The sequence below is a fragment of the Rana temporaria genome, chromosome 2 (genome assembly GCF_905171775.1).
Source record: "Rana temporaria chromosome 2, aRanTem1.1, whole genome shotgun sequence".
NCBI classification, from domain to species: domain Eukaryota; kingdom Metazoa; phylum Chordata; class Amphibia; order Anura; family Ranidae; genus Rana; species Rana temporaria.
Window position 1 is genome coordinate 268,910,377 of NC_053490.1, and position 12,471 is coordinate 268,922,847.

Genomic DNA, 12,471 nt, shown 5'->3' on the forward strand with positions numbered 1-12,471 from the left:
TCTTCCAGATCAGAAGCATTATGTGAACTAATGGTGAGACACTAACAGAGGAAGGGATCTAGCCGAGGCTGAAGGCTCTTGAGCTATGGATCTAGACGAGGAAGACCCTAGTCCAGCTACCCTGTCATTAAGGGACCGAAAGGAGGCCACTACCTCCTTCATAGAAGACATTTACTCTTAAAAAAGAGCAATTCTCTGAACTAGCTCTGGATGGAATAAAATCCTCACAAAATAGTTTCTGATAACTATCAAAAAGCCTGACCCTACAGTTCCCACATTTCTTCTTCACCGGTTTGGCCTAGAAAAAAAAGCAAAAAGAAGAACAAAAAAAAAAGTCCATACAAAAAAGTCCCCTGCTGTAGAAGCTATCCACAGACAAGGGCTTACCTTGGGGGCAGTATGGGACCCGGATGCTGCCGCTGGTTCAAGCTGAGCGGGTGCTCCATCCTCAGACCTGTCCTCAAGCTCCATCAGGCAAGCAGAGATCAGCCGGAGAGATAGGCTGCCGTTGTCCTGCTAAATGCGCCTGTCCGGCGTTCAGCAGACTGTTCCCCAGGCAACATGTCCTCAGTGTATCACGCTGTGCTTCCTTTAAGCAAAAGAACGGCGCCGCAAGTGCGTTCGTGACTTCCAGGTCCGGCGCCATCTTGTCGCGTCACTGGAAGTCCTCCGATGCCATCTTGGTACACCTCGGCGAAGCACGAGGAGGACACAGTTCCACATAGCCAGAGCTGGGGAAAAAAAAGGAAGTTGCCACCACTCACACCACCAGGTAGGCAAGTACCTCCTAATAGAGAACCCTTCTGGTAGAAAGTACAGGACTATCACCCAGGACTTGGCCACAACTAGTCTCAAGTAGCTGTCCTGGAAGGTGAGAGGGGAAGAGAGGAACTTTGTACTCACGGGAAACAAATTTTTTTATCCACTGAGGAAACCAGTTTAAAAGCAGTAAAATAAAAAAAGATGTTATATTTTCCTGCTTTTTGCAAGGGTATTGCATAGATGCCTCCGAATCGCCTCTTCTTGGGTCCCCCGCCAACACTTTTAAAAGGCCAATTTAACATTCGGATTAAATTGGCCAATACGTTGCAGGTGCTTCAAAACAAAAATGTGTGCAAAATCTTACAGTTTTTTTAAAAAATCTGCCTTAGCCTGAATAGGAAAGCTTTTTCCCTGCCAGCATGCTGCACAGAACGAACGACCCTTGCTCTATGTGGGAATGCAGCGATTTCTATGAAGAAGTCTGACACTACCCCTGCTGAACTAGAGCCAAAGCTCTTCAATCAATCAAAAGAGCATGAGCTTTGTTAGTTGGTTATCATAAACCCCACAGACAGGTCTTCCTTCAAAATATCCCATGCCTTCTTTGTCCGTTTTTACGTTTCTACTACGTGTAGGGAAGGGATAGAACCCCTGGTGAGGTTTGTATCGCTATATGTGCTCCTGTTGGGCAAATGGTCCTGCTGATAAACATCAGTAAAGAAAATTATAGCAAATCCAGACATATGGTTGCCACTTAAAGCAATGTTCTGCTTAAAAATATATGTATATTAAAAGTCAGCAGCTACAAATACTGCAGCTGCTGACTTTTAATAATCGGGTACTTACCTGTCCCAGGGTCCAGCGATATGGCCGCTCCACGCCGCCATTGAGCCTGTGTCTTTATAGCGGGACGTGCACTGCGCATGCGCGACCTGCGCACTGTCATTGTTCGGGCAATCTTCTGGGACCTGCGATTTGCTCTTGGTTTATTCTCGAATCGCACTCCAGAGGCTACCACCAGGCTGTGAGGAAGAGATGCCACGCCTCCTTATCACCAGTTTTAACCCCATTTTTGCTGATAAACACTTTTGCAGTGCTTCCCCGTTGACTTGAATGTGTAGCATGGGGCAAAGGAGTAAATTTCCTCTAACTTTAGAGAGATTTCCTCACACTTCCTGCTCTGTCTCTATGAAAGGAAGTGAAGGGAAATCTCAACGGGAAACATGCAAAAAAAAAAAAAAACACTTAACAGGGGTTTTAACCATTCCCCACTCTATCCAATTCTAAATTAAATATATTTTAACTAAAGCCACTCTTTAGTAAATACACAAAAATAATGTTTTTCAAAAGGTTTTGAAAACAGACGAGTACCTGGAAATGGACTAGTTTAGCGATATTTGGGTCCGCTATAAACATCTGATGGAGCAGACAGCAAATCAGGCATTGCGCCTCTCTGAGATTAGAAAGTAGGCTCTCGTCTCCTCCTGTGTTCTTCTCTTCCTCTGCTGGAAGACAAACCTCCAGCAGGAGCTGCACTGCTGCGCTATCCTAATAGTGAAAAGAAACAACATTTTAACTACTTTGGAGAAAGCACTACACAGGAATATTGTTAAAAAATTTAAATTTCAAATACGGGGACAGGTAAGCTCCCATTGCTGACCTCTCCTAAAATCCTAGTTTCCTCATTGATCTGCGATTTTCATATTTTCTCACTAACACAGAACAAGTATGTTTATCCACTTGACCTCTGGAAGATTTATCCCCCCGCCCCCCTTCCTGACCAGGCCATTTTTTGCGATACAGCACTGCGTTACTTTAATGGACAACTGGGTATATTACATTTATGTCATATTTTTTTTTACAAAAATAGAGCTTTCTTTTGGTGGTATTTGATCACTTCTGGGTTTTTTGCTCCATAAACAAAAAAACCCCGAAAATTTTGAAATAAAAAAAAATATATATATATATATTTTTTACTTTCTGCTATAAAACACATCCAATAAAAAATAATAATAATAATTTAGGCCAATATGTATTCTGCTGCATATTTGTGGTAAAAAATCCCAATAAGCGTATATTGGTTTGCGCAAAAGTTATAGCGTCTGGAATAATTTTTTTATTCTAGTGATGGCAATGACTGCGATATTGCAGCGGACAACCTGCTAAAAATATGCACTGTCACTGTACGAATGACACTGGCTGGGAAGGGGTTAAACATCCAGGGCAATAAAGGGGTTAAACATGTGCCTAACTAGTGTTTTTGTGTACACTGTGTGGTGCTTTCACTAAGGGATGTGATGCTTTGCAGGGAAAGAAAAACCATCACATTGCCACTGTCAGGACTAAGCTCTGAATCGTTTACATATACAGAGCTCCGTTCGCGGTCAACAGACATCCATTGGTTGGCACCCTCTGATTGGCTTCTGCTGCGACTCATCACAGCAGACGCGGCGTGCCGACGGCATGTCCCCTACACGGAAAGTGCAGAAACATGTGTGTATATATATATATATATATATATATATATATATATATATATATATATATATACATATACACACATACACACACACATATACACATATACACACACATACACACACATATACACACACACACCGTCAAGAATCGTTATCGTGATCTTTTTCCCGTTGCGATTCTTGACACAGGGTTTCACAATCTTTGACATGAAAATAATTTTTTTTTGGAAAAACATTACTTTAATGAATTAAAAAAAATAGCCCATTTTTTTTTGTATAAATGTAAAAGATTTTACGCCGTGAGAATCGTGAGAGAATCATGATCTTCATTCTAAGTAAAAAAAAAATCGTGATTCTCATTTTGGCCAGAATCGTGCAGCTCTAATATATACATGATAATCTGCAAAGAACGGCTGCCCTGTAGCAGTAAATCTGCTATAGGGCGGTCGGCAAGTGGTTATCAGAAGTGTTCTCTGATTTTACTTGCTTGCATTCTTGTCCTGGGTCAGTGGTTAAAATTACTGAATCCAGAAACAACTAGGTTAATATGTTTATAAAGAGGTCAGATACAACAGCAGCTGGTGTTATTTTTTTTTTGGGAGGGGGGGGCGGCAAACAATGCACCCACAGACACAATCCCCCCCCCCAGTTGGTCACCAGCCCTGCACCTATCTAGGTTGCGGGCAGCGCCTTCCCCTGCGTCTTCTCCTCCTCTGCATTACAACGGCTTCCGCCATGCGCTCCTCCCTCCCCCTTCCTCCTAGGTGGCCAATATGATCGCTTCTCCTCTCTGCCAACCAATCAGGTGACAGGATTAGGGGGGGGGGTGACGCTCCTGTGCCCCGATGGGCCGTCACTGGTCAAATATAGTATCCTACATATTTCTGTCAGTACAAGTGTTCATCAATGTAGGCAACCTGGGCTGAAAGCAGTGCATTCTTCAGTTCTTCTCTGGTAACTTCCATTGTTTCTGCCTGTCCTGCCAGAGTCATGGCATTACTGGGAGCAGGTTTAATATCCTGATCTGCAGTCTCTTTGAGGTAAGAGTTAAGATAAGCTTTGGAAGCTAAAAGGTAACCATTTAGCATGTGTAATATGATATCCATTAATGGTGGACACCTAGAAACAGAAAAAGAAAGAAAGAAAAAAAAAATTAACACAGTAAATCAACTAGTACATCAATATCACTAAAGAATGCAGTCACCCAACTAACCTCAAAATTCGAGGATCACATCGTAGAACAATCAGAGGGTCAATCATAAGGTCATTCTGTGTGTATTTGTGCCGACGAGTCAACTTTAATGAAGGTTGTAAAGCATTTACCGTCATCACCCACAACCTGTAAAACACCAAGAAGGTTACACAATGGAGGCAGACCGAAGCCTTCTAGGTAAAAAGGAATACATGACATTTCTAGTATGATCAAGTACACAGTTACAGTGCCCTGAAAAAGTATTCATAACCCTTGAAATGTTCCACATTTTGTCCTGTTACAGCCAAAAACTTTAATGCATTGTATGGGATTTTATGTGACTGACCAACACAAAGTGGCACATAATTGTGAAGTAGAAGGAAAATGATAAACGGTTTTCCAATTTTTTTACAAATAAATATGTGAAAAGTGTGGCGTGCATTTGTATTGAGCCCCCTTTACTCTGATACCCCCACAGGACAACTATAAGTCGTGCACTCCACAAATCTGGCCTTTATGGAGGAGTGGCAAGAACAAAGCCATAAGAAGTCCTGTTTGCAGTTTGCGATAAGGGATGTTGGGGAACACAGCAAACATGTGGAAGAAGGTGCTCTGGTCATATGAGACCAAAATTTTACTTTTTGACCGAAAAAGCAAAATAGGATGGGGTCAATTCACCAACGTTTACCGCATGCCATAAGGGTATTCCATTATTAATTTGCATACATTATCACATGGGGTAATTAAAGTCAAATTCATTTAAAAAATGATTATGCGGTGTTTACCGAGAGAAGAAAAAAAAATGTGCTGGTAAATATTGCATAAAAATATCTTAAGTCCAATTCACAAATGGACCAGAGAGTAAAAAATATTATATCTACCACCGGTTTTGCTGGTGGCATCATATGCAGCATTTGTCAAAAAGCAGCATGGGGGTCAAGGGGACCCCCACGCTGCTTTTTGACAAATAGCTGGTTGCTAAAGAGCGGGCCACTTTGTCTTTAACAATGGATAACTCACCAGCTGTCAGTAGGTTCCCCTCCGCCTCCTGAACTATACCAGACCACATGCCCTCCCGTGCTTTTCCTGACCTACCGGGCTGCATGCTTGAATAGGGGTCTGGTATGCATTTAGGGGGGGACCCCCACACCTATTTCAACATTTTTAATTGTCTTTTTTTTTACATTCAGCTATCAGAGGGGAACACAAAAGCATGACACACTTTTCAAATATTTGTAAAAAAAAATATATATATATATATATTTAAAAACAGTTTATCATTTTCCATCTACTTTGTGCCACTTTGTGTTGGTCTATTACATAAAATCCCAATAATATACGTTTACGTTTTTGGTTGTAACATGACAAAATGTGGAAAATTTCAAGGCACTGTACACACTCTTCAAAAAAAATGTGTGCGTGTATATATTTTTACACACACACACACACACACACACACACACACACACACACACGCAAACATACACTATATTACCAATAGTATTGGGACACCAGTCTTTACACGCACATGAACTTGAAAGGCATCCCAGTCTTAGTCCGTAGGGTTCAATATTGAGTTGGCCCACCCTTTGCAGCTATAACAGCTTCAACTCTTCTGGGAAGGCTGTCCACAAGGTTTAGGAGTGTGTCTATGGGAATGTTTGACCATTCTTCCAGAAGCACATTTGTGAGATCAAGCATGGATGTTGGACGAGAAGTCCAAATCATTTGATGAAGGAAGGGGATTATATTTCAATTGTTGGGCTTGGCCCCTTAGTTCCAGTGAAGGGAACTCTTAAGGCATCGGCATACCAAGTAATTTGGACAATTTCATGCTACCAACTTTGTGGCGGACACTTCCTGCTTCAACACGACTGCGCACCAGTGCACAAAGCAAGGTCCATGAAGACATGGATGAGCAAATTTGGAAAGGAGGAACTTGACTAGCCTGCACAGAGTCCTGACCTCAACCCGATAGAGCTGCTTTGGGATGAATTGGAAAAGGGACTGCGAGGCAGGCCTTCTCATACAACATCCATGCCTGACCTCACAAATGCACTTCTGAAAGAATGATCAAAAATTCCCATAGACACACTCCTAAACCTTGTGGACAGCCTTCCCAGATGAGTTGAAGCTGTTATAGCAGCAAAGGGTGGGCCAACTCAATATTTGAATTGAACCCTAGGGACTAAGACGTCATTAAAGTGCATGTGTGAGTAAAAGCAGATGTCACAATACTTTTGGCAATATATTGTATATATACACATACAAATACACACTTTTTGAAGAGTATGTGTGTGTCTTGCCGGGTTAAGAAGATGCAATACCTTTAATGAATTCTGACACAAAAAGTCCAACTTGAGAAACCTGCAACATATTTGTACGAAATTTTACATGGTTGTTTTATCTGGTTACCTTCTGGGCATAACAGTGTTCAAGGTCATCCACAGCTTGTTAATGGTCTGCAGGATCCTGCGTGGTACACCAACATTCAGTAGCTGGCTAATGTTGGCAGTGAGCACTTCTGCATACGGGATTAGGTCACTAGCACTAAGCAAAGTCAAATGTTCCAAGATTTGCATCAGCAGTGTGTGGTTGCTTTGCAGTATTGAAAATGCTAACAGGAGAGGAAAAATTAGGCAGTTTAATATCAACAAACGTTTCTAATCAAACCAGAAACACCCAACAACTTTAAAATAAGAACATTTGCAAACAAATTATGTGTTTACTGCTATATAATAGACAAGTTATACGGAGGCTGGTCTAAAAGTACGTAAAATATTTCATAAACATTGCTGAACATGCTTTGTAATAGGATAGTCAACCATATCCGAGTAGTAATCTTGCAAAACCACAATTGCAAAAATTAGTTTGCCTGGATTATAGTTAAAGGAGAAGTACAGCCAAAGCTTGTTTCGCTGTACTTCTCCTGTGGATCACAGTAGTGCAGTTCGTTCTGCACTCCTGTGACCCGTTTTCAGCAGACAGCGGGCTAAATGCCACGGTCAGCTGACATCACAGGCTCAGGCAAGATCACGACCATATGGTCGGAAATCGCCCACATGCCTGGACCAGCATCCATATCAGCCTCTCAGCCTAGTGCTGCAGGGAGTGCAGGGGGGGGGGGGATGGGCGGCAGAGCAGAGAGCTCATGGAGTTCTGAGAAGCGAGCGATTGTCTGTGTTTGATCAATCAGCTTGTCAGGTTTTTTCCAAACATCGTCAACATTTTCAATGCCGTCAGGAGGCTTCCCTCACCCTCCTAGAATGTGTAGACAGGGGAATCAGATCACTGGTTGAATGCAAAAAAAATAAATGATATATGGGCTGCCTATGGGTTCTTTCAGACAGGCAGCCAAGGGGGTCATAAAAACATGTTGCTGAGCCGCATGCAGTATAGCAGTGGCTGACAGGTGTTTAGGATGTGCTAGTGCCGCTTGCTTTTTTTTTTTTTTTTTTTTTATTGTATAATGGCAATTTTACATGGCAGGACTGCCCTATGATTTCAGCTCATGGTTGCAGTGTGGCCCCCATGGAACTCAATGGGCAACAATGAAGATTTGAATTGCAGCTGGTACCACATGTAATGGCAAAGTAATTACTGATTTTATATAATATATATATATATATATATATATATATATATATATATATATATATAAAATATATGCCCTATTTTGAAGATGCTATAAACTTTTGGGCAAACCAATCAATATACGCTTATTGCGATTATTTTTAACCAAAAATATGTATAAGAATATATAAAATCGGCCTAAACTGAAAAATAACTTTTTTGGGGATATTTATTATAGCAAATGGTAAAAAAAAAAATATTGCTTTTTTTTCACAAAATGTTTGTTATTTTTTGTTTATAGCGCAAAAAAATGTAACCCGCAGAGCTGATCAAATACCACCAAAAGACTTCTATTTGTGAAAAAAAAAAAAAGGAGGTAAAATTTTGTTTGGGTACAACGTTGCACGACCGCACAATTGTTAAAGCGACGCAGTGCCGTATCGCAAAAAATGGCCTGGTAATTTAGGGGGTAAAATCTTCTGGGGCTGAAGTGGTTAAAAGCCAGACCTTACCCTCCTGTAGCTGTTTTGGAGAATGACTTTTGGCAGAGTTTGTTAATAACATCCTTCTCAAAAGCGCGTCTGTCCCTGTGATTTCTTCCTCACAGATCCAGTCATCCACAATGCAGAGATGTGGGTAGTTTGTAGCAAGCAGACGTAGCAAGGCTGAGTGTAAACCTAAAATATAGATGGAGAATATATATTGCTTTTTTAGATGTACAAATATGACCAGTTGAGTAAAAATTATATCAATTAATTTTAAAGCTGTTCAAAGTAAAAGCAAATATTGCTGTTATGGAAAATTCATGCCAATCAGGGCTGTTATAAAGACAAGTCAATTTAGGGCAGCTCCCTTCAGTCCCAAAGTTAGTAAGCCCTTTCCAAGCATCAGCAGACAAAACAATACATTTGAAAACAATAGAGCATGTGTAGGCAACCATAGAGAGATTGGCCCAGATTCAGGTAGAATCGCGCAATATTTGCGTGGGCAAAGAGCAAAAATTTTTCTCTGCGCCCACACAAATATTGCGCTTTGCCCGCGATTCACGGAGCAGTTGCTCCGTAAATTGCGCGGGCGATATGCTAAATAGCCCTGCGTAAGGGCGCCTAATGTAAATGATCCCGCCGGGGGCGGGAATCATTTAAATTAGGCGCGCTCCCGCGCCGAGCGAACAGCGCATGCTCCGTCGGGAAACTTTCCCGACGTGCATTGCGGCAAATGACGTCGCAAGGACGTCATTTGCTTCTAAGTGAACGTGAATGGCGTCCAGCGCCATTCACGGTTCACTTACGTAAACGACGTGAAATTTAAATTTCACGAGCGGGAAGCGCAGCTATACTTTAGCATTGGCTGCGCCTGCTATTAGCAGGAGCAGCCTTATGCTAAAGTGGCCGTACGGAAACTCCGTACCTTGCGTGCGCAGGGCCCGCGCAACTTTTGTGAATCGGTGGTAGTATGCAATTTGCATACTATACGCCGATCACAATGGCCGCGCCCCCTAGCGGCCAACGCAAGAATGCAGCCTGGGATGTGAAGGCATAAGGAGGCTTATGTCTGTCACATCCTAGGCTGCAGTCGGTGTAACGAGGTTCCTGAATCAGGAGCACTCGTTACACCGGAGCAAGTAAGCCCTTGCGCCGCGCAACCTATGGTTGCGCGGGCGCAAGTGCTTCTTGAATCTGGGCCATTGAGATCGACTTGAATAACACTGATAAAAAAGTCAAAGATCACTGGGCTGAGTGTCCTGTTAGGGCCGGTTCACACTAGAACACAATGCCAGAAAGGCATATTCCATGTGCGTTTCCTGCACCGAGTTCTACTGCAGGTAATGATACATTGTTAACCCCAAATGTAGATTGCAAATGCAGTGGACATAAAAAAAAAAAAAAAAAAAATGTATTACAAAACAATACAGGGTTCGGGAGTGCGTTACCCTCAGAATGCTTGGTTCGGGATCGAGTTACCCTCAGAATTCAGGGAAATAGTGTCCACTGCCCCTTTACATTACCTACCTACCCCCCCCCCCCAACACACACACACAGAGTAGTGTCCTCTTGCCCCCCCCCCCCTCCCTGCCATAGAAGTGTCCACTGCCCCCTTCACATCACACCCCCCCCCCCCAAGCACACACAGTAATGTCCTCTCTTCTCCCCCCCCCATTGCAGTGTTCCATTGCATCCTACTTTGCACAGTTCTGGATAGGGGGCGGGAGCAGGAGCTGGCCGAGTGACTTTTCATATTAACAAGCTGGTGATAAATTGCTCAGGACTTAGCAACCAATAACATGCGGGTTAACTAGAAAAGTTAACTTGGACAGCTCCTCTGCCCGCCCTCTGTCTTGTACTGCCTCTTGCTCTCCACTGTTCACCGATGACAGCGATGGAGGAGGCAGGAGGGGAGGGAGGGAGAGAGGAGGACCGAAAGCTCGGCAGAGGGGAGGGAGGGAGGAGGACCGAAGGCTCGGAGGAGGGGAGGAAGGAGAGAGAGAGAGAACGACCGAAGGCTCGGCAGAGGAGGCTGAGGGTGAAGACCGGCAGCTAGCAGTAGGAGGCGGGGGTCCGTAGCGCAGACCTTGTTCGCGGTCTAAACGTTACCTACCCATGGTCGACAAGTAGCCCGCGATCGAAGGGTTGCCGATCCCTGCACTAGAGAGTGGCAACACATGATACCAGACCTATCGTTTCCAAGAAAAAAAACCTTTATAGATCTTATTGACCATCTAGTTGGCTCTGTTCATTTAAAGAACTATAGCCTCCTAGTTACAAAAAAACAAACACTCATGCAGTTGTGCCTGCTTACACTAAAGCGAGTTAGAAATACTGCATGGGTGTGGCCATCAGCAAGATCACTGCCGATTCACAAGCCTGTAGCATTTTATCTGGCACATGACCATACTTATTCCTGCCCATTCCTTTCTGGATTGACGGCACTGCCTCTATCGCTGAAACCCTCCCACTGTGCGTTGTATCATACATGTGAGGGGAAAGAGACATACATGGAGGATATGGATCTGTCAGAGAAGGTAAAAGGAAGTTTTTAAGGCTTGTGCACCTCATAGTAAATTTGGTCCTTGTTTGGACTATCATATAGGAGCTTTTAGCTGTACTTTAACAGTACCTAACTCTGGCAGTAAATTTTTTACAATTTCCTTATTTGCACATCACACAAGAAAGGTTAGCAATGGTAGCCTCAGTATTTTTTTCTTGACAGGCTTTCCTTAAAGTGAACATGTAGCTTCAGGCACTGTTAAAAAATTAACAATGAAAGTTCATGACAGAAGCACTGAGGTTGGTGGGGGCAGGGTGAGCTGAGCTGCCGAGACAACAGAGTTAAAGTGGAACTAAAGTTTAAAATACTTACCTTAGCTCCAATGGTCTGATGCCTGTGTGAACTCTCGCTGGGTCCTGGTTTTCTGTCACCGCCACTGGCCAACACAGAATAACACAACTCCTGTGCATGTGGAGGAGTTCATTCAATCCAGCTCAGGAGTACATTCTAAGGAAGAATGCAAGCAGGCAGATAGGTCTATTTTATAGCAGGCAAGACACTGCATGACTGTTATGCAATAAGGAGCCTGCCTTTTTTTTGTAAAGCCTTTAGTTCTGCTTTATCTGACTTTAGTGCTTTAGTTATGAATTTTAACAACTTGCTCCACATTGTCTGCAGCTACACGCTCAGGAAAAGCTGGTCTTAACAATAAATTTCCTGCCCGTTAGGAATACATTATCGTAGTGCAATAACCTTAACATTTAAGCCAAGCACCTTGGTGGAACAGCCCCTGTCAAAATATATTCTTACCTCCAAGTTCCTGTTGTAGACCCTGTGCTTGTCGAATAAGATATTTTATAGGAATTTGGTCCATCAATGATGAAGAGTAAGACTTTGGCTTTTTCTGCATTGCCGCTGTAATAACATTAGTAACAAATCTCTCAATACACAAATAAAACATACAAAAATTTATATTTTTGTACCTACTATAGATAGACTATTACATAAAGAGCCAAATGCACATGTTCCAAGTATAAAAAAAATAAAAGATTTTCCTTCAATTACCGTACATATACTCGAGTATAAGCCGAGGCACCTAATTTTACCACAAAAAAATGGTAAAATGTATTGACTCAAGTAAAAGCCTAGGGTGTCCATGTGCATGCCTCACTGTGCCCATGACTAGACTGACGTTTAACATGGTAGTCTATGAAAGGGGTGCACGGGTTTAAAAAAAAAAAAAAAATGGTGCTTCCCAGCATTAGGTATCCCAGACAAAAAAGCTTTGCACACTTGTAGAGGAGAAATTGGGCTACATGTGTCCCAAGTTCCGGGTCCAGGGGACCTGCTACTGGCCAGTACCGGGTCCCCAAATTCACCAGAGAAATTACCGTTTAACATGGGAGTCTATGGAAGGGGTGCCCGGCTTTGAAAAATCTGTGCTCCCTGGCCGTAGGTCCCCTGGACAACAAAAAC

The 12,471-nt window shown here is 42.8% G+C and overlaps 1 protein-coding gene across 1 annotated transcript in view; it reads right to left on the reverse strand.

Annotated features, from left to right (window-relative positions):
• The window catches only part of INTS2 (integrator complex subunit 2), a 78,644-nt gene that overhangs the window by 26,650 nt on the left and 39,523 nt on the right, over window positions 1-12,471 (reverse strand). Inside the window, exons 15-20 of the mRNA XM_040336929.1 lie at window positions 11,806-11,910; window positions 8,520-8,684; window positions 6,850-7,051; window positions 4,456-4,581; window positions 4,160-4,361; window positions 2,134-2,310 (exon numbers count right to left, since the gene is read on the reverse strand). Coding sequence (XP_040192863.1) covers window positions 2,134-2,310; window positions 4,160-4,361; window positions 4,456-4,581; window positions 6,850-7,051; window positions 8,520-8,684; window positions 11,806-11,910 — 977 coding nt within the window. The remainder of the gene's footprint in view (window positions 1-2,133; window positions 2,311-4,159; window positions 4,362-4,455; window positions 4,582-6,849; window positions 7,052-8,519; window positions 8,685-11,805; window positions 11,911-12,471) is intronic.